The 26,274-nt window shown below is 43.0% G+C and overlaps 2 protein-coding genes across 9 annotated transcripts in view; one reads left to right on the forward strand and one right to left on the reverse strand.

The window, feature by feature from the left end:
- Positions 1-351: 351 nt before the first annotated feature.
- LOC138811410 (major facilitator superfamily domain-containing protein 8-like) lies at positions 352-22,345 on the reverse strand. Of its 5 annotated transcripts, none has more exons than XM_069999153.1 (12): positions 22,239-22,345; positions 20,303-20,394; positions 18,258-18,301; positions 16,000-16,240; positions 14,448-14,561; positions 13,980-14,124; positions 12,524-12,579; positions 10,890-10,998; positions 7,007-7,141; positions 3,363-3,466; positions 3,023-3,270; positions 352-2,071 (listed from the first exon to the last, which is right to left on the reverse strand). In XM_069999153.1, the coding sequence occupies exons 1-12, from the start codon at positions 22,301-22,303 to the stop codon at positions 1,865-1,867; spliced, it is 1,560 nt and encodes a 519-aa protein (XP_069855254.1). In that variant the 5' UTR covers positions 22,304-22,345; the 3' UTR covers positions 352-1,864. The 5 variants fall into 5 exon arrangements, with proteins under 5 accessions (XP_069855254.1, XP_069855255.1, XP_069855257.1 ...); XM_069999154.1 differs by having other exon boundaries at positions 16,000-16,089; positions 18,197-18,301; XM_069999156.1 differs by lacking the exon at positions 22,239-22,345 and adding an exon at positions 21,679-21,745.
- A 120-nt stretch (positions 22,346-22,465) lies between these two features.
- The window catches only part of LOC138811411 (protein ABHD18), a 32,074-nt gene continuing 28,265 nt past the window's right edge, over positions 22,466-26,274 (forward strand). For 2 of the 4 annotated variants that reach the window (XM_069999158.1, XM_069999160.1), the window contains exon 1: positions 22,467-22,702. The gene's annotated coding sequence lies outside the window, so the exon portion shown is untranslated. Of the gene's footprint in view, positions 22,703-23,963; positions 24,076-26,274 lie in introns of those variants that run through there. The other 2 variants (XM_069999162.1, XM_069999159.1) reach the window with 2 other exon arrangements.

The raw sequence follows: 26,274 nt of genomic DNA on the forward strand, positions 1-26,274 counted from the left end.
TTAAATTTAATATAACTTCAGAAAGCCTTTCTAATAAGGAGAATGAAATTTGAGTTACCAAATACAGTGGTCATAAAGTAAAATAGGGCTCCTTACACCCCAGTTTATTGTAGTCATATATATATTAAGTGTGTGTCAGTCCTGGGGCTTGAACTCAGGGCCTGGGCACTATCCCTGAGCTTCTTTAGCTCAAGACTAGCACTCTACCACTTGAGCCACAGTGCCACTTCCAGCTTTTTCAGTTTATGTGATACCCAGGGCTTCATGCGTTCTAGACAAGCACTCTACCACTAAGCCACATTCCCAGTTCCTCAAACAAGTCTTTAAAGCAAAAATATAAATGATGTGTGATATGCTGTGCTTTTTTATTGGCTTCCCCATTTTTCAGATGTATTCAGAGTCATGGACAAAATGGGCAATAGTTTTGGCATTTTTGGGTGTGTAAATAATGTACATTTGTTTTAATTAACGTATATATTTTGTATTTATTTTTGTAGCACCAGTGTCTGATGAAACATGTTTGCAATGTACTTTGTAAAAAATGATAAATATGTTTATCTTTTGATTCAATAAATATTTTGAAGTACTAAAAATTGCTTTTAAATTACATTAATTTAAAATTTTAGTTTTGTTAATTAAATATTAAGTATTCTGAAAGTGATGTTACTTAAATAGGACAGCCTAATATTTCTGATGGTGTGTATACCAGAAGGTTTTGGAACTATTTCTATTAAGTAGGCAAGTATACAATCACCATTCCTGAGCAATTTTTTGGGAAGGGTTTTGCCTAAGCAAATAAGTTGCATATTTAATTTTTTAAAAGCCTAATAGAAAAATGGAGAAGGTAGTGGATAGTTTGAAAGGAAGAAATCCATATGATAAAAAATACAGAAACAGTATAATCTCATTAATGGTGAGGAAATGCAAAATTAAACCAAGAGAATCATTACTGTTATCAGAGTTGGTAAAATGAAAACAAAAACCCTAATGTGTCAGGGCACAGTAGATTATGCCTGTCATCCTCCCTACTCTGTAGGCTGAGATCAGGAAAACTGCTCTTTGAGGCCAGCCCAAGTGAGTTTGAGAGATGCCCCATTTCAATCACTTAAACATCTCAGCATCGTACAGTAAGGGAGGAAAAATAGAATCCCTGTCTAGGTCAGCCCGGGGGTAATGCAAGCCTCTATTTGAAAAACACCAGAAGCAAAAGAGGATCCAAGCATGGCTTAAGTAGTAGAGCGCCTGCGCACAAGACCCCGAATTTAACCTCCATCTTACTTAATTTGTGCTAGTCCAGGAGCTTGAACTCAGGCTCTAAGTAATGCTTTTTTTTTTTTTTTTGCTTAAGGCTAGTGCTTGACTTACTTGAGCCACAGTTCCACTTCTAACTTGGCTGGCTAACTGGAGATGAAGAGTTCACATCCCAGGCTTGTCTTCAAATTGTGGCCCTCCTATCTAAGCCTCATGGGTAGGATTACAGGCACCAGCCATAGGCTTCTGCTGCTTTACGTTTTGTATTTCAAAATGCAATATCTGCAGACTGGCACAGAGTTTGTCTAGCAGACTTACAACTAGGAAAGGCCACACAGCAAGTGCTTTTCCCTATCTTGGCTTACTTTTTTTTTTTTTGTCAGTCGTGGAGCTTGAACTCTGGGCTTGGGCACTATCCCTGGAGCTCTTCAGCTCAAAGCTAGCGCTCTACCACTTGAGCCACAGCGCCACTTCCGGTTTTCTGGTGGTTAATTGGAGATAAGAGTCTGACAGACTTTGCTGCCAGGGCTGGCTTTGAACTGCAATCCTCAGATCTCAGCCTCTTGAGCAGCTAAGGGTTATAGGTGTGAGCCACTGGCACCCAACTCTTGGCTTACTCTTGAATCCCCCCATGCCTCACAGAAAAGGCAACAAGTCTTTTGTATACCACTCCCAGGAGGGTGATGGTGAGTACCACTATTCCGCACACAAGGCTGAATGCCCATCGTGGTCCCAAGTAAGTATACACGTGGCTGATGAACACAGGCCCAAGAATCCTTGCTCCGCTTCCAGAAGCTGTTAGCCAGCCCATGTACACACCCTGGTTATCCGGTGGGGTTGGGGAGAAGGGACAGAAAAGTATTAAGAGTTTAGTTAGTTTAATGCTGCTATTATCAAACTGGCTAACATAATCACTTTTTCTATACTATTTAAGACAAAATGCCTCTCAATAAAAAACGTATTTCAAAGCCAGGTGTCTGCAGTCCTAGCACTCAAGAGTCTGAGGCAGGAGGATGATGAGTTCCAGGCCAACCTGGATTACATAGCAAGACCCTACTTCAAACACTTCAGTGAGTACGTAAGCCTATATCACAGTCAAAGAAAAATAATTCAAGGACAGAGTGGGAAGGTGGCTCAGTGAGAGCATGCTTGCCTAGCATGCATGAAGCCCTGGGTTCCATTCCTCAGACCACATAAACTGAAAAAAGCAGAAGAGGTCTGTGGCTCAAGTGGGAGAGCGCTAGCCTTGAGCAAAAGAAGCTCAGGGACAGTGCTCAGCCCAGAGCTCAAGCCCCAGAACAAAATTCAGTGAAAATGACTTTAAGCTCAGGATCACTGAGTTCAACACACGTTTAAGTTGTATCCAGTATGCATTATCATGCAAGCACTGCAAAAATTATTTTTCCTGTATTCCTGGCACCAGGGAGGTTGATGAAGGGGAGAGGTGGAGGTCAGCGAGACTCCACAGCAAGTTCCTAGCTAGCCTGGACGACAGCAAGAGCTTGTCTCAAAAACAAGGTTGGTTTTCAACTTTAAAATGCTAAACATGATTAAAAAAATCCCTCTGCCTGGGGACTGGAGGCTTGGCTCAGGTTATAGATTACCCGCCAATGAGCACGAGCAAAAGCATCGGATAACCCAGAATTTGAGTTCTGGTCTCAGACCAAAAAAAAATCCTCTGTCTGTGTAAAAAAAATAGAGGATGGTAGCAAGAAATGTAAGTTCTACAAGTCTACTTCACATAACTTCTCAACTTTCAGGAAAAGGGTACCTGAGGTCTGGGTCCTATGATTTTCGAATACAGTGTGTACGACATGACATTGCAGGCTGGGTAGCCTATGCCCAGCAGCCCAGCTGAGGTGAGGAGCTGGGCCAGATGGATCACCGGGGTATACAGGCACCAGGCTTGCTCAACGGGGCAGCCAGTTGGTGGTTCATTCTGACGTTCGCTGGCAGATTTCCAAAGACCAATAATAGTTTCCCCAAAGGTAGTATTAGGAACTGAATTATTATGTAAATCTGTAAAAACAAAACCGTACAATGAACAACTTGTTAGTTTACATAATAACAAGACCAAATAACGGGTTAATGTCAGAAATGTATGGCTGTACCTTCCCATTGTATTTTAGGCAATTGACTTCCCCAAGGTAACAGGATAAGGAAGCCTGCCAGTACAACTGTGAGTCCTCCCAGTAGAACAGCACGCTCTCCAATCCTGTTCAAGAACAAAAACCAATTTTTAAATGAAATAATATAACAGCTCTATTACTTTTGTAGCTTAAAAAATAACTTGTTTGATACATATACATAATCACAACACAAGTGCTTTCTAATAGTTATTATAAAGGTGATATACAGAGGGGTTGCAGTTATAAAAGTCAGGTAAAGAGTACATTTCTTTTTGGACAATGTCACCTTTTTCCTCCCTGTTTCCCAGTGAATGTTAAATATAATTCCCTACTAAAAGCAACCAAAGCCACTTGTGATGGTGCATACCTATAATCCCAACATCTAGGTAGGGAGAGGCAGGAGGATCAGAGTTCAAGGCTGGCCTGAGCAACATAATTGACACTGTCTCAAAATAAATAATTATTTAAAAAAAAAGCCCAAAGGCTATGGACATAGCTCAGTAGTAGGCAATGTAGCATGCACAGGCCCTGAGTTCAATTCCTAGCATAATGGTACACACCTGTAATTACAGTGTATTTAGGAGACTGAGACAGGAGGATTGGGCCAGCCTGGCTACACAGGATTTTGAGACCAGCCTGGGCTACACAGACAGTGCCAAACAATGAAAACAAAACCTGAGTCTCTCTGAAAAATCACTAATTGATTTATTTATTGGTTGGTTGGTCATGGGGCTTGAACTCGGGGTGGTGCTGTCCCTAAGTTCTTCAGCTCAAGGCAAGTGCTCTACCACTTGAGCCATAGCACTTCTGGTTAATTGGCGATAAGAGTATCACAGACTTTCCTGCCCAGGCTGGCTTTGAACTGAGATTCTCAGATCTCAGCCTCCTGAGTAGCTAGAATTAAGGCATGAGCCACCAGTGCCCAACTTAGTTAATTTCTTTTTATATCAAGAAACAAAATATATATCTTAGGTCATGACTGTTAGCTAAGAAAAAAAGGGGCTAAGCTGATTTTTAAAAACTGGTCAAGTGTGACAATGTTAAAACAAAAAAACCAGGTGCCAGTGGCCCATGCCTGTCATCCTAGCTACTCAGGAGGCTGAGATCTGAGAAACGCAGTTCAAAGCCAGCCTGGACAGGAAAGTCTGTGAGACTCTTTATCTCCAATTAACCACCAGAAAACCGGAAGTGGTGTTGCAGCTCAACTGGTAGAGCACTTGCCTTAAGCTGAAGAGCACAGGGATACCAAGCCCAGAGTTAAAGACCCACGGCCAAAAAAAAAAAAAAAAAAAAAAAAAAAATGTGAACACCAGAAAAAGAACTAAGAGAGCAGGGCAAATGTATAGGATGAACCCTGGCTACACACTGAGTTCCAGGCTACCCTGTGCTACAAATGACAGTCCCTCAACCGCCTCCCCCCACCCCAAAAAAAGGGACCAGTACAATGTCTCACACCAGTAATCCTAGCTACTTAGGAGGCAGAGGGGATTCAAGTCCAGCCCAAGCAAAAAGTTCATAACCAATAGCTAGGATGATGGTAAACATCAACTGTCCCTCAGCCATAGTGGGAAGTGAAAACAGGATCATGATCCAGGCTGGCCTGAGCAAAAAGCAAAATACTATCTCAAAAACAGCCGGAGCAAAAAGACCGGAGCCATGGCTAATGTATTACACTGCCTGCTTAGCAATTGCGAATCGAAGTCAAACCCCATGGTGCCTCTCCTAAAAAGGTAAGGATGTAGCACAGTGGTAGTATGTTTGTTAGTAAATATGAGGCTGTGGGTTCCATTGCCAGTAACAAAAATGAAAAGACATGAGACTGAACTGAAATATACTAGTTTTATAATCTAGGAGTTGACATTCTCTTATAGTTAGTGCTTGGGAATGAACCCAGGGCCCTGCTCTTGCTAGACAAGTTCTCTACTACTTGGGCCATATACCCCCAAGTCCTACTTGAAGCAGTTCTCTGCTTCACAGTCACCTCCTCAGAATTTAACTTTGTCATGATGATGATAAAGTGTTTATAAATTGAAAACTTTAAAGTTCTAGAGTAAGTTCAGTAATTTTATAAGACAGCATCTTCGTAGCTTAGGCTGGTCAGGAACTCATGACCATCCTTGTCTCTTACCTCTGGAGTAATTGAGTAATCTTTTGTATTGCCTTTTTTTGTTGTTGTTGCTCACAGGACTTGAATTCAGGGCCTGAGTGCTGTCCTGAGCTTTGTACTCAAGGCTCAAACTCTAACACTTCTAGCCACAAAGCCATTTCCAGTTTAGCTGGAGATAAGAGCCTCACGGACTTTCCTACCTGGGCTGGCTTCTTTTTTTTTTTTTTTTGGTTGGTCATGGGGCTTGAACTCTGGGCTTGGGCCTGTCACTGTGCTCTTTAGCTCAAGACGAGCACTACCACTTCAGCCACAGCACCACTTCCAGTTTTCTAGTGGTTTAGTGGAGATAAGGGTCTCATGGTCTCTCCTGCCCAGGCTGGCTTTGAACCACGATCCTCAAATCTCAGCCTCCTGAGTAGCTAGGATGACAAGCGTCCAGTCATTGTTTTGTTTTTTTGACACAGGACCCCATTAACCCAGGAGGGCAGGCCTACTGCTCCCAAGTAGCTGGGGTACAAGTGTCTATTATAATTTCAGTTTGGTAATCTTAACCAGAATCGTCAAATTTAACACAGTGGTTGCAAAGCATATATTACCATATACAAGGACATTATTTTAGAAATGCTTTTCAAGAACCATAAGGGGCTAGGAATGTGGCTTAGTGATAGAGTGCTTGCCTATGAAGCCCTGGGTTCCATTCCTCAGTACCATTTAAACAGAAAAAGCCCGGAAGTGGTACTGTGGCTCAAGTAGTGGAGTGCTAACCTTGAGCAAAAGAAGCTCAGGGACTGGCCAAAAAAAAAAAAAAAGAAAGAGAGAGAAACATAAAATATAAAAGATATGAGACAAGTATTCCCTATTTAAGATACTTTGCTTTATCAAAGACATGCTACGGAATATATGAATGGCATGTAATCTCAATAAATACACCTCCCTCTGCAAACTTCCTTTTTTTTTTTTTGTAATTGAACTTGATGGCTAGGCACTGTCCCTGAGCTGTTGTGCTCGATTAGTGCTCTACCACTTTGAGCCACAGCTCCACTCTGTTTTTCTAGTGGTTAACTGGAGGTGAGAGCCTCATGGACTTTCCTGCCTAGGCTGGCTTCAAACCTCAATCCTCAAAACTCAGTCTCCTGAGCAGCTAGGATGGCAGCAATGGTTATAAACTTTCAAGGACTGAAACATACATAAAGGAAAAGCTTTAAATTATTTTTAATACATTTACAATGTTAGCTTTATTTCATATTTTTTTTTAAATATAGATTTGATCTGGGGTCAGGGACTCACGTGCAGAAACATCCATGAGACTCTTCTCTAATTAATCACACACACAAAAGCCAGAAGTGGAACTGTGGCTCAAGTGGTAGAGCACTAACCTTGAGCACAAAAAGCAGCTCAGGGACAGTGCCCAAGCCCCAGGACTGTCACGTGCACATGCACGTGCACACACACACACACACACACACACACCCAAAATAAACTATAGATCTGAAACAAATCCAAAAGCATTTTAACTTACGTTTTTGAAAGTAATTTAACTCCCATGAAAATAACAACTGCTTCAACTCCAAGAGCAGCAAGTATTATTCCACCATACAGCACAGCCTGCTCCTGGGTCCAGCCGTACATATCCATGGTCAAAGGAGTCAGTATCCTAAGAAAAACAAAAAATAAATTATTATCTTATTAAATTCTGTGACTTAAAATTGAGTATAAAGATGAATAATGCCTACCCATTTGAGGATTTACATCTAACAGTGACAATGGCCTATTTTGAACTCTGCTTGGGCAGTCCCTGAGGTCCCTTATACTCAAGGCAAAAGTAAATTTTAAAAGCTACCATCTTTTCAAATCAGAATGGTTTCGGTATTTCTGAGAGCCCCTCTGTGGTAGGCTTTGTTCTCCCTGTTAAGGAAGTGAGCATGTTTCTAGCTGCTCAGCACGGCTTCTCTTAGCCAGCAGATTGTTTTCACCGAAATTCCCATGTACTAGGGGAAAAGGTTGAAAGGGTGATATCAAGATGTGTTGTGCTTATAAATGGTAACTCCTTTGTACGACTATTCAAAAGTAATATAAATAATAAACATGCTGCTAAACTTTTCTAAAGTAAATACACTTCGAACTCATCTCTTTTCAATGCAATAATGCATTAATGTTAATAGAATCTATTGAATTTTTTTTGTCTCTTATCCCTATCTTTGAATGTGTATATTTTTCTCCCTCACTCTCTTTTCCTTTATATGATTGTCTCCTTCCTTGACAGAGTTTTTTTTTCCCCTCTATTCTGCCATCTTCTGTTAAATAGCTACAAAATGAAATCATTTTTATTTTCTGGTGCCCATCCTGGGGCTTGAACTCAGGGCCTGGATGCTGTCCCTGAGCTTCTTTTATGGAAGGCTAGCACCCTAACACTTGAGCCACAACTCTACTTCCAGCTTTCTAATAGCCAGGATTACACCAGTACCTAGCCCAAAAATGGAAATTTTATTTAAAATATTCTTTTTTTTTTTTTTTTTTTTTTTTGGGTCCAGTCGTGGGGCCTGAACTCTGGGCCTGGGCACTGTCCCTCAGCTCTTCAGCTCAAGGCAAGCACTCTACCATTTGAGCCACAGTGCCACTTCCGGCTTTTTTTTTCCGGCTTACGTGGTACTGAGGAATCGAACCCAGGGCCTCATGCATGCAAGGCAAGCGCTCTACTACTGAGCCACCTTCCCAGCCCTATTTAAGATATTCTTTAAAAAGAAAAAGCCAGATGCAAGGGCTCATGCCTGTACTCCTGGCTACTCAGGAGGCTGAGATCTGAAGATCACAGTTCAGAGCCAGCCTGGGCAGAAAAGTCCCTGTGAGCCCACTCAAAAACTGGAAGTGGCACTGTGGCTAGCAATACTGCAGATTACCTTTTAAAAAACTAGATATTTATTTCCATCCACTATTTTCAACTCTTTACTGGTCCATCCACGCTAGTATAATAAATCAAGGTGAATGGGAACTGTGAGGTAGTTTTGGGGAAAAAAAGGTAAGTCTTCAATTTGAGAAAAGAAAATACCTTGGAGGCTAGGAATGTGGTTTTGTGGTAGAGGGCTTGCCTAGCATAAATGAAGCCCTCGATTGGTTACCCCATACACAGAAGAAGCTGGAAATGGCACTGTGGTTCAAGTGGTAACTTGCTAGCCTTGAGCAAAAGCAGCTCAGGGACATTGGCCAGGCCCTGAAGTCAAGCCCCAGGACTAGCAAAATAAAAAAAAATACCTTGGATTGGAGTCATAGCTCAGTTGGTAGAGTGCCATCCAATGAGCAAAGCATCAGGTTCTGAGTTGGAGTGCTAGTCAGGAAACAAAAATAAGAAAAAAAAAAAAAAAAAAAAGCCCAAAGAAACAGATGGGATCTTCTGGGGGAAAAATATTAGTGCTTAGAGTCCTTTTTTTTTTTGGTCAGTTGTGGGGCTTGAACTTTGGGCCTGGGCTCTGTCCCTGAGATCTTTTGCTCATGGCTAGTGCTCTATCACTTGGCGCCACAGCACCACTTCCAGTTTTCTGGTGGCTAATTAGAGATGAGTCTTATCGACTTTCCTGCCTGGGCTGGATTTAAACCACAATCCTCAGATCTTAGCCTCCTGAGAAGCTAGGCTGGAGATAAAACATTTGCTAGGTGTCAGGGTCTCATGCTTTAATTCTGCTCAGGAGGCTGAGGATCATAGTTCAAAGCTAGCCTGGGCAAAAAAGACCATGAGAATCTTACCTCCAATTAGCTTACTAAAAAGCCAGAAATGACATTGTGGCTGTAAGTGGTAGAGCACTAGCCTTGAGCAAAAAAGCTCAGAGACAGTGTTTAGGCCCTGAGTTTAAGCCCCATGACCACAAAACAAAACAAAACACTTAAAGATAGCACTAGCGTATGATCTAGAAATTCCACTTCTATGTATATGTACAAAAATAATTAAAGAGCTAGGAATGTGGTTTAGTGGCTTAGAGTGCTTGCCTAGCACACATGAAGCTGTGGGTTCCTTAGTAACATACACAGGAAAAGCCAGAAGAGGCGCTGTGGCTCACTCAAGTGGTAGAGTGCTAGCCTTGAGCAAAATAAGCTCAGGGACAGCTCAGGCCGAGTTCAAGCCCCAGGACTAGAAAAAAAAAAAAAAAAGAATTAAAAGACAAGACTCGAATGTTAGAACAGCATTCTTGAAAATAGTCAAAAGTGAAAACCACCAAAGTGTTAACAAATAAATGGTCAAATAAAAAAGTGGTTTAGGGCTGGGAAGGTGGCTCAGTGGGAGAGTGCTTGCCTTGCATGCATGAGGCCCTGGGTTCGATTCTTCAGCACCACATAAGCAGAAAAAGCCGGAAGTGGCACTGTGGCTCAAGTGGTAGAGTGCTAGCCTTGAGCTGAAGAGCTGAGGGACAGCGCCCAGGACCAGAATTCAGGCCCACAACCGACAAAAAAAAAAAAAAAACAACCCAAAAAACAACAAAAAAAAAGGTTTATACTTACTATGAAATATTACCTGCCCTAGTTAGGAAATTCTGATATATATAATAACAGGATGAAACTTAAAAACATGATAAGTGAAATAAAGCAGACACCAAAGAAAAATCCGGTATGATACAATTTGTATGTGGTACTTGCATAGGCATAGTATATATATAGAAGCAGCAGGCTGGACACAGGTCAGCAGGGCTGTGGGCAAGGCAGAGGTGGGGTGGATCATTATTGAATGGATATGGACCTTCTGTTGGGGAAGATGAAAATGTTCTGGAAATGTATGTGGGTCATAGTTGTACCACACTGTACCTGTATCTAATTCCACTGAATTAGATTGATACTTAAAATGGAAATTTTATGTTATGTGTACTTTTGAACAATAAACCATTACCCCCAAAATAAGGTAAGCTGAAGCACTTAATACTTTAATAATTCTGAAAAATACATAAAAGTGCTACAATATGTTGGTAAGCGAATTGTCCAAATGATATCATAGTCTATGTAAGTGTAACAGTTGCAAAACACGTGTTTGAAAAAAATAAACTGAAGATCTGGCAGTGGTTACTTCCACAGAAAGTTATGGATGTCGAAGTGTAATATTTGGGGTTTTTATAATAAGAATGCACTTCTGTATTTTTAAAATAAATCAAAGGGCTATCTGATAAAGGTAATGAAGCCTTCACAAGGTTATTAATTTTGTAATACACTTGTTTTTTTCTTTTCAGAATCAGAATTTAAATAGAGCTAAAATTTTCAGATTGAGTCCAATATACATAAGAAATTATGTCACCTAAAGCTAATTACATTATAATACAATTTATGCTTTCAATATCATATCAATAAAAATATGCTTTATATATCTACATAAATAACAGCAGATTTAGAAACAGGTTAACAATCTGATTTGGGTAAGTAAAACTTACGTTTCAAAAAGGGCAAAAATAAATAGAACCACAAAAAACAGGACATTAGTGGCCACAACTGCAACTTGATCAATATTTCTTTGGAGAATGTGAGGTTCATCTGTACTTGCTATAAGAAAAAAGAAGAAAAAAACATATATCATTTTTCTCATGATGCTAAGATAGTATGGAAATTTCTCACAAATTCTGTGAATAAACAATCACTTTGAGGTTTCTTTTTTTAGTGTGTATGCCAATCCTGGGACTTGAATTTAGGACCTGGGCACTGTCCCTGAACTTTTGTGCTCAAGGCTTGGTCTTCTACTATTTGAGCTACAGCTCCATTTCTGGCTTTTTTTGGTAGTTAACTGGAGATTAAAGGTCTCATGGACTTTCCTGACTAGGCTGGCTGCAAACTATGATCCTCAGATCTCAGCTTCCTGAGTAGTTAGGATTATAAGTATGAGTCAAGGGTGCCTGGCACTTTTAGGTTTCAAAGTTTAAAAGTAACAAGATTTAGGGGCTGGGAAGGTGGCTCAGTGGTAGAGTGCTTGCCTTGAGCTGAAGAGCTGAGGGGCAGCACCCAGGCCCAGAGTTCAGGCCCTACAACCAACAAAAAAAATAAAATAAAAAGTATGCAAGATTCTGCTGGGAAGGTGGCTCAGTGGTAGAGCACTTGCTTTGCATGTATGAGGCGCTGGGCTCGATTCCTCATCACCACATAAGCAAAAAGAAAAAAGCTGGAAGTGGCGCTGTGGCTCAAGTGGTAGAGCGCTAGCCTTGAGCTGAAGAGCTGAGAGGGACAGCATCCAGGCCCAGAGTTCAGGCCCCACAACCAGACTTCCCCCTCCCCCCCCAAAAAAAAAAGTTTGCAAGATTCTATTTCAACTAATTTAATATTTATTATTATAATTAAGGATATTAAGAACTGCTTGAAATAGAAAAGATACACTTGGAACAAAGTTACTGCACTCCAAAGATCTAAAAGGACAGGCACGGGTGGCTCATGTCATCCAGCTACTCAGGAGGCTGAGATCTGAGGATCATGGTTCAAAGCCAGCTCGAGCAGGAAAATCCGTGAAACATTTCTCGCTAATAAACTGCCAGAAAACTGGAAGTGGTGCTGTGGCTCAAGTGGTAGAGTGCTAGCTTTGAGCTGGAGAGTTCAGGGACAGCACCCAGGCCCAGAGTTCAAGCCCCACGACCAAAAAAAAAAGCAAAGATCTCAAAGGTTCTAGGGTAGTGGATCCCTGAAAATAAGACAAGTTAATTTTTTTTTGCGTGGGGAGGCAGTACTATGGATTTGAACTCAGGGCCTCCCAAGTTACTAGGAAGGTGCTCTACACTCCAGCCCTTGTGTTTTTCAAAGACAGTCTTAAATGCAGGCCCTATTACTTCTGCCTTCTGTATAGCTGGCATTACAAGTGTGAACCACAGGTATGCTTGGCCCAATAAATTTTTAGCAATGACTGACTGTAATTTTCCAATTATGAACACCAAATAACTGATAAGTGCAAGTTTCTTTTAAAAACCATTTACTTTTCACCCTTGAACATGTTCCCCATGCCCACTGTTTGTCCTCAGATGCCAAATCTAAATAAACATCAGACAGAATAATTACACACATTTCAATAATGTCAACAGGCTAACAGTACCTTCCTCAAAATTAGTATTTTTACACTGTTGTCCTGAGTCATTCACACGATGTTCTCTTAAAAAGAAAAATATAACATATTATAAATGTGTGGAAATCTCTATATATAACTAATGTAAGTTAATTTTTAAGGAAATATTGTATTTATACCATACTTAATATAAAACAAATGGTTTATTACTAGCATTTTTCCACATTCTAATATAGTTTAATAGCTTCTGACATTACTACTAGTATGAATTTAACTTATGAACTTAAAAAAATAAAAGAATATATATATTCCCCCCAGTAGTGAGGTTTTAATCCAAGCCTTGTACTTGCTAATGCTACCACTTCAGGCATGCCCCAACTCTTTTGATTTCAGGATACTTTTTTAGCTAGGCACCCATTTTTGTTATTGGCTGGCCCAGGCATGTTTTCTTCCTTATGGCCTTTCAATTCGATAAAGCACTCTGAAGTGACACAAACTGGCCAGAAGCCCATGGCTCCTGCCTGTAACCTTAGCTATTCAGGAGGCTGAGAACTAATGATTGTGGTTTGAAGCCAGCCCAGGCAGGAAAGTCCCAGAAACTCTTATTTCCAATAAACTACTCAGAAGTGCACTAGCCTTGAGTACAAGAAGTTTAAGGACACTGCCCAGGCCAGGACAGGAAAAACAAAACAAAAAACACACAAAGTGACAAAACTTTCCTAGTTGTTGAAACTTCTAATATACATAAAAGATACAAGTAACCTGGATATGTAAGGGAGATACTAAGCCTTTAGTCTACTTGAAATGCTGCTTTCATGGGGCTGGGAATGTGGCTTAGTGTTAAAGAGTGTTTGCCTAGCATGCATGAAGCCTTGGGTTCAATTCCTCAATACTGCATACACAGAAAAAGCTGGAAGTGGTGCTATGCCTCAGGTGGTAGAATAAAAGCCTTGAGCAAAAAAAAAGATGCTCAGGAACAGTGCCCTGAGTTCGAGCCCCAAGACTGGCAAAAAATAAAATAAAAATGTTGCTTTCATCCCATTGTCCTACTCAAAACACACAGTAAATCAAGACCAACGCTTACTCTAGTGGCTCATGTCTGCAATCCTTGCTACTCAAGAGGCTGATATCTAGAATTGCAGTTCAAAGCCAGGCCAAGCAGGAAAGTCTGAGAAACTTTTCTTTTTTGGTTACCAGGCTTGAACTCAGTGCCAGGGTGCTGTTGCTGCTGAATTTTTTGCTCAGCCTCCTGAGTAGTTAGGATTACGGGACATGAGCCACTAATATCCTGACTTGGGAAACTCTTATCTATAATTAAGCAATCATTAATTTTTAACTAAATGAGATGTGGAGCTGTGGCTAAAGTGGTAGAGCACCAGCCTTGAGCACAACAGCTAAGAAACTTCATGGGGTTATCCTTCAATAATGACATAACTTACTACATTTCACAATCTACCAAAGAAGCTTACCATATCCACCTACTTACCTTAAAATAGTAATAATCAGAATAATATTTAAAATTCCCAGGAAGGCACCAAGTAAAACCGGTGCTGTATACATGTTTATCTGCAGCTTAATTGTATCCCATGTCACACCCTTTTCTCCAATGAGTACAAAACAGGTCTGAAAAACTAATTGAAATGTACACAGATGAATATGGGAGGCACAGGCCAAATATATGCAAAAGACATCACAGAACTGGAAATAACACCATTATACATTCTCAACAGAGCCAATGGAAAAAGTTGAGATACTGATATTCATGTATACAAAAGATTTTATCTCCTGTAATTTGTATCTTTCAAATTCGTGCGTGCGCACGCACACACGTACATACACACACACACACACATTCTCATTATTCACAGGTTTTTATACTTGGGTTACATTTAACATTTTAACCTCAATGGTTTTCCTCATTCAAACCTAAGAAATACTAATTTGAGACACCTACCTGGCCCTAGAATGAAGCCTAGTGCTTGGCATGTACTTGTATTTGCCATGGACCCCGTTCTCTCCTCAAGAGAAGTAGCACCAGCAATATATGATCTGACAACTGCTACATTCCCTATAGAGAAATACAATAATCTACAGTAAAAAAAAAAATCTTTCAATTTATAAAATTCAATGTAATTTGGTTTTAAGCATGAAAAAAATATTGGCTAACACTACTGTTTCCTCTTTATTTTTATTTTTTTTTTTGTGGGTCATGGGCCTGAACTCTGGGCCTGGGCGCTATCCTTCAGCTCAAGGTGAGCATTTTACCACTTGAGTCACAGAGCTACTTCCAGCTTTTTCTGTCTATGTGGTGCTGAGTAATTGAACCCAGGGCCTTATACATGCAAGGCAAGCACTCTACCACTGAGCCACCTTCCCAGCCCGTTTCCTCTTTATGATCATACAAATAATGTAAGATATCTTTATTGGACAAATTAATGAATATAGTATTTTTTCTAAAATAAAAACTTTTTTCAATGACAATATTTTCATTTTTTAAAAGAATTTTAAAAATTAAAGCTATCAAGCTGTTTTCATCAGAAAACTGTATTTACTGAGAAAGCAAACAAATGACTGTGACAACTTTTTTTTTTTTTTTTTTTTTTTTTTGGGTCCGGTCGTGGGGCCTGAACTCTGGGCCAGGGCACTGTCCCTCAGCTCTTCAGCTCAAAGCTAGCTCTCTACCACTTGAGCCACAGCGCCACTTCCAGCTTTTTTCTTTTTGCTTATGTGGTGCTGAGGAATGGAACCCAGGGCCTCAGGCATGCAAGGCAAGCGCTCTACCACTGAGCCACCTTCCCAGCCCCAACAACTTTTTTAATAGCCTACCTACACTGGGGGCTCGGATGCATGCATGTTGCTTGCTTGGCCAGCACTCTACCATTTAAGCCAATGCTGAATGTCAAACACTGGTGGTTCATGCCTGTCATCCCAGTTACTCAGAAGGCTGAGATCTCAGGATTGAGGTTCAAAGCCAGCCCAGGCGGAAAAGTCCATGAAACTACAATTAACCATCCAAAAAAGCCAGAAGTGGAGCAGAAGCTCAAGTGGTAGAGCTCCAACTTTGAGCACAAGAAGCTCAGAGGGCCAAGACTCTGAGTTCAAGCCCCAAGACCAACACACATATACACACAAAGAAATAACAATTAACAAACTCTAAAAGTATCTTCAAAAGACTGCTTAAAAGTATCAAAAACTGTCTCTTAACTACAAAAGGCTTATTGTCTAATTTATGAGCAAGAATGAAAAGAACAGAAGACTATAAGTAAATGCCAGAAATAGACAAGTTAAAGCTCTACTAAGGGGGAAGATGGCCTGAGATGGCTCCATGTAAGAATTAGAACTTAATGTCTTGAAGGATGAAGAACCATGAGAACAAAAGAGAGACCAACAGGGAACAGAGACATTATGATTAAAAGAAAACTGAGAAGGAAAGAAGTAAGAGGAGAGGGCCATAAAAGTTAGGATGAATGTGAACTGAACACAACAAGTACATGCAAATACATTACCTGCTCCGAAACCCATCAGTGCCCGAGCCATCAACATGTAGTATTTATTGTGGGCAGCTGGGACATGGACATATGCATACAGGCAATTGGCTGCCACCGAAATAAAGATGGAAACAATAAGAGGTTCTCTTCTTGGCCTATAATTAGACCATAAACCAAATAAAGGTGAAGCTACCATTTGGCCAAGACTAAATGAAGCAATAACCCAGCCCAAAAAACTTGCATCAGCTGTCTGATCAATCTGCAGAGAAAAGTACAATGTTTTAGGAACTGTTATCCAAGAAAGGATTTTGCCTTTTGACAATTATAAGACAACTGTAAACATTTATATGTACATTTTTATGTGGATATAAGCTTTCAAATCATTTGGACAACAGATTGCTACATCATGGAGAAAAACTATAATTAGCTAGGTAAGAAACTATCAAACTGTACTGTTTGCATTCCTATCAGCAAATCTTTCTAGTACTTTTGTTGAAACAATCTAATTATACTAACTACTAGGGTAAGTTAAGTAAACTCTAAACATACAACATGGAATGTTACAACATTCCATGGTAAGTATTAATGATTACAAAGACATGGAAATAAAGTTGTCTCTTGTTATCCATAGGGTACAAAAGTTGTAGGACTCCTGAAGATATCAAAATTAGCAGATCTGTAAGTCCCTTATATGAAATGTATTTGTATATAATCTATGTACACCCCCTACACATTCTCAGCCCTTTATTATAATGCCTAATACAACACAAAGGCTATGCAAGTAGATGGAATAACAAGGAAAAATCAGTCTATGTACAATTTGTACAGAAGATTTTTTTTCCTTTTGCAAATATTTTCAATCTGTAGATGAATCACAAATGTATAATCAGAGGATAAAGGTGGCCAATTATATACAGAAACCCCCAAACTGAGGTGAAGGGCAGTCAGAAAAAGCTTTTACGAGGAGGTGACACTAGAGCAAAGGCTTCAAGAATAAATAAAAGGTAGCCTTGAGCACAAAAGCTCAGGGACAGTGCCTAGGACCTAAGTTCAAGCCCCAGGAACCACACCCCCACCTCAAAAAGAAAAAAAACAAATTAGAGTTAGGAGAAAAGCCAGAAGAGCAATGTCATTAAAGCATTGAAGTTAAAAGATGGAAAGAACTACAATGTTAAACACGATGTGTATGCCACCTAAAGTAAGGGCTAAAAACTATATTAAACATAAACAGGCTGTTTTTCTTGTCATTATCCTCTAAAACACAATTTGGTTAATATTTATATATTAACACTGTACTAGGTATTACATGTGAAGCACATGAAAGATGTAAGTAGACCACATGCAGACACTGCATCATTTTATACAAAGGACCTGGGCATACGCAGATTTTGGTACCCTTTGTGGGTCCTAAAAACCAATCTGCTAGAATAGCAAGAGGCAAATACATATTATTCTTTTTTAACAATTTTTTTTTTTTTTGTCTGTCATGGGGCTTGAACTCAGAGCCTGGGTACTGTCCCTAAGCATTTTTACTCAAGGTTAGTGCCACTTTAAGCCACAGCTCCACTTGCAGTTTTCTGGCAGTTAACTGGAGATAGAGTCTCACGGACTTTTCTGTCCGGGCTGGCTTTGGACCATGATCCTCAGATCTCAGCCTCCTGAGTAGCCAGGATGACAGATATGAGCCTCAGGCACCTGGCTTTCACAATCTTTTCTGAGAACCCAAATTAATTATATGGGAAAAACATGAAATGATTCTGCATAAATATCACCTGTGCATTTTGGGAGTTTGGACTATTTCTAGTTTAGTTTCCTTTTTATTAGGAATTGGTAATAATGGGATGTAAAAGTGACTTATAAATAGATGATCAGATATCTTCTTTTGCCTGTTTCAGATATAATCATATTTTCCTAGCATAACACACTTTTTTCTTAAATAATTTTTTATTCAGATTGATTACATAAATTTCACAAATTTCACAGTATTGTGGAATAGTGATACTTAAAAAGTCACACACATTTTAACCTTCACAAGGCAAATTATCATTATCATGGTCTATAAAGTTTGTGAATTCTATGAGCAACACACTTTTATATCAATATTATTATTTACACAATAAAGTATATGCTAACCATTCTACTGTTTCTTTTGAGAAATTATCTGTTATTCTAGTATAAACTACAGAACATTAACGAAACTCTCTAAGATGCTTACCTATGTAAGAGTTAACTCTACTACAGTCACTTAAGAGAAGAACAGACTGAAATGCACAAACCTTGTGGAGGTATGGCCATATTGACATTATCACAATAGAAAACCCTGTGATAGGGAAAATTTCATTAGTTATGACAATAGAATTGCTACTATAGATACGATTTTTAAAAGTATATTTTAAAATATTGTGAACCTATAAATACACACATACAAATTGCCTAACTTATAAAGAAAAAGATTTTAGTTAATAGAAGAAAATACCAAATACAAAACAGCAGAAAAGGTCAGATAAGTTGATGTTAGGTGAAATGAACCCCAAGATAAGTATTCAGATGTTTTTGCTTTCATGCAATTGTTTCTAACATATTTATAAGATGATTTCTTTGTTGCTTTGTATGTCCCTCCCCCACGGTATAACCCCTGCTTTCACTGTATTTGATGTTGGTATAATTTGTGGAGGGGAAGGGAAAAAACAAATCGTTTAAATAGGGATACAGGTGGACCCATGAGATGTACACATCCTTATGTTGAAAAACGAACTTTACAACTTTGGCGAGGGGCAAGGGGGGGCGGGGGGATGGGAAGGGGAAACAAAGGAGGAGGCAACAATGCTTGATAAGAAATGTACTCATTATCTTGCCCATGTAATTGTAACCCCTCTGTATGGTATTTTCACAATTAAAAAAAAAAACTCTATAAAGACTAATATACTAAGCCAGGCCCTGGTGGCTCATGACTATTATAATCCTAGCTACTTAGAAGCCTGGGATCTGAGGATCATGGTTCAAAGCCAGCCTGGGCAGGAAAGTCTGTGAGACTCTTATCTCCAATTAACCACCAGAAAACCAGAAATGGCACTGTGGCTCAAAGTAGTAGAACCCTACCCTTGAGCATAAAGAACTCTGGGATAGCATCCAGGCACTGAGTTCAAGCCCCATGACCAACAAAAAAATAAAAATTAAAAAATTAAAAGCCAGTGCAGAGGCTCATACTTTTATCCTAGTTACTTAGAAGGCCAAGACTGGGATGACTGAAGTTCAAGGACAGAGCAGGCAAAATGTTCTCAAGATCCCATGTGAACAGTAAAAAACTGAAAATGGTGCTCTATGACTCCTTCCAGCTTCATGGGAAGCATACACAGCAGCATTGTAATCCTGGCCAGTCCAAACAAAATGTGAATCCCTACTGGAAAAATAGCAAAAAGGACTAGAGGCATGGCTCCTGCCGCACAGTGCCTAGCAATGACTAGGCATGTAGACTCCTCTAGGTCTGGAGTTCAAACTCAAATACTGCCCAAACAAAAACAGGACAGAAGCCATAGTCTAGATCTGACAGCAGACAGAAGCCAAGCCGCTGCTCCCAGGAGAAGTGACAGGAAGCTAGATGGTATCACTTCACAGGACAGTAACTCTCAGATCAGATCAGTTGGTCATTAACAAGTTACCAGAAAAGGTAGCAAACACACATCACACTGGCTCCTTAATAAAAGAAGTTCTTGGGAGAATAACTTAAGGATGTAACCATTAAGGTGGATATTTGCCAGAAGAAACATCTTTTTGAGGAGCAAGCTAGGTCCTATTTCACTGCATTTTACAAAGTAGTTGTGTGGTGGTTTATACTTATTAACAAAAGCAGTGGCCTAATGGATGGATCATGAATACAGTGTACTACTATTTAGCTTTATAAAGGAAATTCTAACACTGGTAAACTTTGAGGACATTATGTGAAATGATATGAGCTAGTCACAAAAAAGTAAAAGATTTGTGATTCCATTTTTTTTTTTTTTCTTTTTGCTTATGTGGTGCTGAGGAATCAAACCCAGGGCCTCAGGCATGCAAGGCAAGCACTCTACCACTGAGCTACCTTCCCAGCCCCTGTGATTCCATTTTTGTGGTCAAATTCATAGAAATGGAAAGTAGGATAGTGTTTGCCAGGGTTGGGAAAGGAGGAAGTAAGGAGTTAATTTGATTATAATGTTTCAGTTTTGAGAGATGAAAGGTTTTATAGATTATATAGCAATGTTAATATATTTAGTACTACGGAACTAGGTATTAAATGAGTAAAGAATATTTTATAATTTTTTAAATGTGTAATTCTAAAACTTACCTACACTGCTGAGAAACATAGTAAGATATAGAACCCTAATAGATCTCCACCGGCTCTTATAGTGTTCTTCAGTTTCTGTAACATCCCATTCTCTAGATACAAAGAAGAAAAAGGTAATACAGGTGAGCATCAATAATTGAAAATCCAAAATACACTAAAATATGAAACTTTTTGAGTAATAATACTCTAAGTGGAAAGTTCTACACCTGCTCTTACATGACAAGTAGTCAAAACACAAATGTAGCCAGGTCAGTGGCTCACACTTGTAATTCTAGCAAGTCAGGAGGCTGAGATCTGAGGATCACAGTTCAAAGACAGCCCAAGCAGCAAAGTCCATGAGATTCTTATCTCCAATTAACCATCAGAAAACTGGAAGTGGCACTGTGGCTCAAGTGGTAGAGCATAAGCCTTGAGTTGAAGAACTCAAGCACTGCACCCAGGCCCAGAGTTTGAGCCCCATGACCACCACCACCAAAAAATATATATATATATTGTCTAGAATTATCTTCATATATTCCAAAATTGGGAAAATCCAAAGTCTGAAACACTTTTGTTTCTAAGCACCTTAAATTTATAAGGTTGAATATAAATGTTTAAAGCATTTTTATATAGTAGTAATTTTTTCTTCTCTGAAGTCATTAAAATGAAGCTGGTAACTCCTGGCTCAGGCTGTAATCCTAACTACCAAGGAGGCTGAGAAATGAAGATCATGGTTCAAAGCCAGCTCAGGCAGGAAAGATTCTTATCTCCAAGTAGCCACCAAAAAGCTGACAGTGGCACTGCAGCTCAAGTGGCAGAGAGCTAGCTTTGAGTACAAAAGCTCTGAGACAGTGCCTAGGCCCTGAGTGCAAGCCCCAGGACTGGCACGGGATAAACCATATGACAGGCTCATCAATAATACGTTCTTTTCTGCTACACTAGTTCATCTCTGAGTAAGATTTTTTTTAAACGTTTTCACAGATTGCATTTGTGTGTCATTGTATACAATACTTGAAAGACACAAGATGGCTTTATAAAGAAAGGACAATCTGGGAAGGTGCCTCAGAGGTAGAGTGATTGCCCAGCATGCATGAAGCCCTGGGTTCCATTCCTCAGTACCAGACACAGAAAAAGCCGGGAGTGGCGCTGTGGAAAAGCACTAATCTTGCGTGAAAAAAGCTCAGGGACAGTGTCCAGGTCCTGAGTTCAAGTCCCAGGACTGGCAACAAAAAAAAAGAAGAACCGTTCGATCCTGTCTGGTCTCACTTTAAGGCACACACACAAAACAAGTCATAACTGGGAGAAGGCCAGGGAGGGGTGGGACTGTCCAAAAAGAAGCGCCCCCGCCACCTGCCTTCTGTGACCCTAACCCTCCCACGCATTACGTTTCTTTCTACTTTGCTGGTCCTGGGACGTGAGCTCGGGCGCGGGCGCGGTCCCTGAGCGCCTGGGCCAGGCGTGAGGCACAGCGCCTCTAATCGGAGAAGCGTCTCCCGGGCTTGCGGGGCCGGCTCTGAACGCCGGTCTCCAGACTCGGCCCGAGCTGCTCGGGTCTCGGGTGCGCGTCCCCGGCGCGCGGCGGCGAGCCGTGGGCTTCGGCCCGGGAGCGGCCCCCCGCGGCGTCCCGGCGGCCCCGCGGCTCCGCGCACGCGCCCGGGCGGATCCCGCGTCGGGGCCCCGGGCGCGCGCTCCCCGCTCACGGCATCCCCCCGGGGTCCGTGCGGACTCAGGCCACTGCAGACGTCCAACGCCCCGTCGGCCAGGCTGCTGTGACCCCGCACGCGGGCGCGGCGCTCCCCGACCGCTCGCGGCCACCGCCGAGCCGGAGGCCCGGGCTGCGCGGCGCTCCCGCGGCCCCACGCCGGGCGGCTCTCGGCGGCGGCGAGCAGCCCGTCTAGACCGTGCGGGAGGGCGAGGGGCGCCGGGGGACCGGGCACGGACGCCGGCGCCCGCTCACCTGCTTCCGGCTGCGAGGGGGCCTAAGAGCGGCTCCCGCTCCGCCTCGGCTCCCAGGCCCGCCATAGCTTCGGCCCCCGCGAGGTGGCGCGCGGCAACTCTCGCGACACCTGCTCGCATCTACTTCCGACGGCCTGAAGCTGTCAAAACAGGCGTGCAGCTGCGCGCGCCCCGCAGCGGGCTACCGGAAGTGGGCGGTTCCTGCCGAAAGGGGCGGGACGCTGTGCTCCCGGCGGCGTCCGACCGTTGCGTCCTCAGCCGTGGGCCGGGACCGCGCGGGAGGCGAGCGGGGGAGCCCGGCGGGCGCCGAGGCTGGCGGGAGGCGAGCGGGGCAGCCGAGCGGGGGAGCCGAGCCGCAGAGCCCGGCGGGCGCCGGACGGCCTCCGAACCCTGCGCTGTGTCTGCCCTGCCCGCCGCCCGCCCCCGAGGGGCGCCCCGGGAAGTGCGCCGTCCGCCGCGCGGCCGGTGAGTAGCGGGCCGCCCGCCGCTGCGTGCGTGTCGGCGGCGGGACGGGGCCCGGGCCCGGCCGGAGGGTCGGAGCCGGGTCCGGTACCGCGCCGGGCGGTGGCTGCGCCCGGCAAGGGCAGGTGGAGGGCGCCGCGGCCCCGGGGGCCGGGCCGGGAACCGGGCCCCTCCGCCTCGGAGCCGCCGGCCCCAGCCCCGGGCAGAGGTCACTAAAGGGCACGGCCGAGCCGCCGCGGCTCCCCGGTCTGGCCGAGGCCGCCGGCGCGGCGGGGATGCGGGGATGCGGGGATGCGGGGCCGGCGGTGGTCCTGACGCCAGGCCCGGCCCGGCGGGGATGCGGGGATGCGGGGATGCGGGGCCGGCGGTGGTCCTGACGCCAGGCCTTCCCTGCGGGGATGCGGGGATGCGGGGCCGGCGGTGGTCCTGGCGCCAGGCCCTGCGGGGATGCGGGGATGCGGGGATGCGGGGCCGGCGGTGGTCCTGGCGCCAGGCCCGGCCCGGCGGGGATGCGGGGATGCGGGGATGCGGGGCCGGCGGTGGTCCTGACGCCAGGCCTGCCCGGCGGGGATGCGGGGATGCGGGGCCGGCGGTGGTCCTGGCGCCAGGCCCTGCGGGGATGCGGGGATGCGGGGATGCGGGGCCGGCGGTGGTCCTGGCGCCAGGCCTGCCCGGCGGGGATGCGGGGATGCGGGGATGCGGGGCCGGCGGTGGTCCTGACGCCAGGCCTGCCCGGCGGGGATGCGGGGATGCGGGGATGCGGGGCCGGCGGTGGTCCTGGCGCCAGGCCCGCCCGGCGGGGCGCAGGCTCGCAGTCAGGTCAGGGCTCCGCCAGCTCCCTGGGGTCGGGAGATGGGTGAGCTGAGCCTTTTTTCCTTTCCTCTCCCATGAGTTCCTCCGGCCGGTGGGACCGGCAGCGCCCAGGCCGAGCTGCTGTCGCTGAGTCCTGTTGTAGGCTGGTTGGGAGGTTGTGGAATTGCTGTCGTTGCTGTGTTGGCCATTTTGCCTTTACCTGAGGACCGAATCAGGCTCCTTCATTGGCCAGTAGCGAAACTTGAAATGTAGTTTCTGTTCAGAATCGTCTTCTGAAATCCAGGCCTGTCTTGTCAATTAAGTTGTTACGACTGAAAAGAACATGTAAGGTGCAAGCCGGGCACCCGTGGCCCTGGCCTCCATCCTAAACACCTCGGGAGGCTGATTTCTGAGGGTCACAGTGTGAAGCTCGCTCAGGCAGAAACTGAGGCTCTTATCTCCAGTCAACTACTAAAGAAAGAAAAACCCACAAGTGGAGCTGTGGCTCAGTGGTAGAGTGAGAAGCCCAGCAACAGGGACCCTGAGTTCAAGCCCTACAACACCCTTTCTCCTAAAGAAAAAAGGTACATAGATGGACAATCACTTTTAGCCATAATCTTGCTTTCCACTTTTAATCCCTGGAGGCTAGCACAGCTTGTAGGAAGTACAAGGAAATTTAAAGAGCATCTCATCAAAAGAACAGTTATGATAGATAGGCTAAATGAATGCTTAGTAAGTTACCTCCATTCATTGCTACAAAAGCTTCTCTGGGATGGGAAATGTCCCCAGTAAACAAAGAAAACTGAGATTAAGTAATCTCCTTGCAGTTAGACATCTGACAAGCAATGGCTTGAATTCAAGAAGCCTAGGACTCTTTTGTCTGTTGTGGGGCCTGAACTCTGGGCCTGGGCACTCTCCCTCAGCTCTTTAGCTCAAGTCTAGAGCTCTACCACTTGAACCACAGGGCCACTTCTGCCTTTTTATGCTTTTGTGGTACTGAGGAATCAAACCCAGGGCCTCATGCTTGCAAGGCAAGCACTCTACACACTGAGTCACCTTCCCAGCCCCAAGCCTAGGACTCTTGACTGTTGAGTTTGTTCTTTTTTGTTTGTTTGTTTGGTCAGTTATGGGGCCTGAACTCTAGGCCAGGGTGCTGTACCTCAGCTCTTTAGCTCAAGGCTAGCGCTCTACCACTTGAGCCATAGGACCCCTTCCAGGAATTTTTTTGCTTATGTGATGCCGAGGAACTGAACCCAAGTCCGCATGCATGCAAGGCAAGCATTCTACCACTGAGCCACTTTCCCAGCCCGTTGAATCTGTTCTTATTACCAAGTTTCTTGCAAAAAGAATTGCAGTAACTGGGTGCTGTTAGCTCACACTGCTCAAGAGGCCGAAGCTGAGGTCTGAAGATCATTGCTCTAAGCCGGCCTGCACAGGAAAGTCTGTAACTTTCATTTCCAGTCAACCAGCAAAAAGCTGAAAGTGAGGCTGTGGCACATGTGGTACTCATTATCCTTGAGCAAAAGAGCTAAGGGATGGTGCTCAGGCTCCATAGTACCAGCACAAAAGAAGACTCTATTCCCATATCTTTTAAAATGTCATAACGTATTCAATTTGATGTAGACAAAATAATTTGCTACTGCATATGTATTAAGATAAGTATTTATAGGTAAGGTGGCTTATTCCTGGTCACACTGTGTGCCTTCAAGTTATATCTTCAAATCATAAAACTCATTGAGTCTGTGTAAGACTTGTGAAATCTAAGCTCTTAAGTATTTCTTAGGAACACACAAATAGCATCCAGAGGAGGAAATGTTAGAAAAGGCAGTTTAAAAAAAGCAGTAATTTTTAAATAGCTCATCATAAAGAAAAGCTAAATTTGCAGAGTAGGTTGTTTCCTGAATGTTCTTAAAGGACATAGGGGTCTACTAACTTGTGATTAGATGATACTTGTCTGGAAGGCTACCCAGAGTAGATGGCCACACTGCTTACAAACTTCCTGCTTTTATGTTCTTCTCCAGTGTGAGAGTAAAAGGAATATACTTGTTACACAAAGATAGATTCTTAACTGTATATCTGAAGTATCTTAACCCCTTCTTAGCTGCTTAAACTTATGTTGAAGTGTCTTTGGAGATGAAGGGAAAAGTACATAGAGATTTCTTTTTTATTTCACTTATGCCTTGCCTGGTCGGGGAGGGAAGAGAGAAAGAAGTCCAGAAAATAGCAAGTTTGGTTACTTAGCTGCTACCAGAGAGATAGGAGATAATAATACCAGATGACATAATAGGTCTTGGTGTCACTGTAAAAATAGAGCTTATTTCTAGGAAAGATATTTTATACCTTGGCACTGTGTTAGCACTTCTATTTTTGTTTTGCTTTGTTTTACTCTTTCATATTGTGTATTTAAAACATCTATGTCCATTTGGCTTGGTATTTCAGAAAGGAACCTGATAAACAGAAGCTGTTGGGTGTCAGTCTAGCTTGACATAGGCTTTTAGTACCTGGCATAGCATAGAAGGTGCTTCTGACTCTTGTGGCCTAATACACAGTGAATCAAAGTAATTTGGGACAATTTTCTAGAGTAGGGCTAAAAATAATGACTAAACAATTTAGGCACATAATAGATACAGAACATTATATTTACTTACTTATTTACTTATTTATTTAGTCATGGGGCCTGAACTCTGGGCCTGTCCTTCAGCTCTTCAGCCCAAGGTTAGCACTCTACCACTTGAGCCACAGTGCCACCTCCAGCTTTTTTTTTTTTTTTTTTTTTTTTTGGC

The sequence above is a fragment of the Dipodomys merriami genome, unplaced genomic scaffold (assembly GCF_024711535.1).
Source record: "Dipodomys merriami isolate MVZ:Mamm:240054 unplaced genomic scaffold, mDipMer1.0.p SCAF_525, whole genome shotgun sequence".
Taxonomy (NCBI): domain Eukaryota; kingdom Metazoa; phylum Chordata; class Mammalia; order Rodentia; family Heteromyidae; genus Dipodomys; species Dipodomys merriami.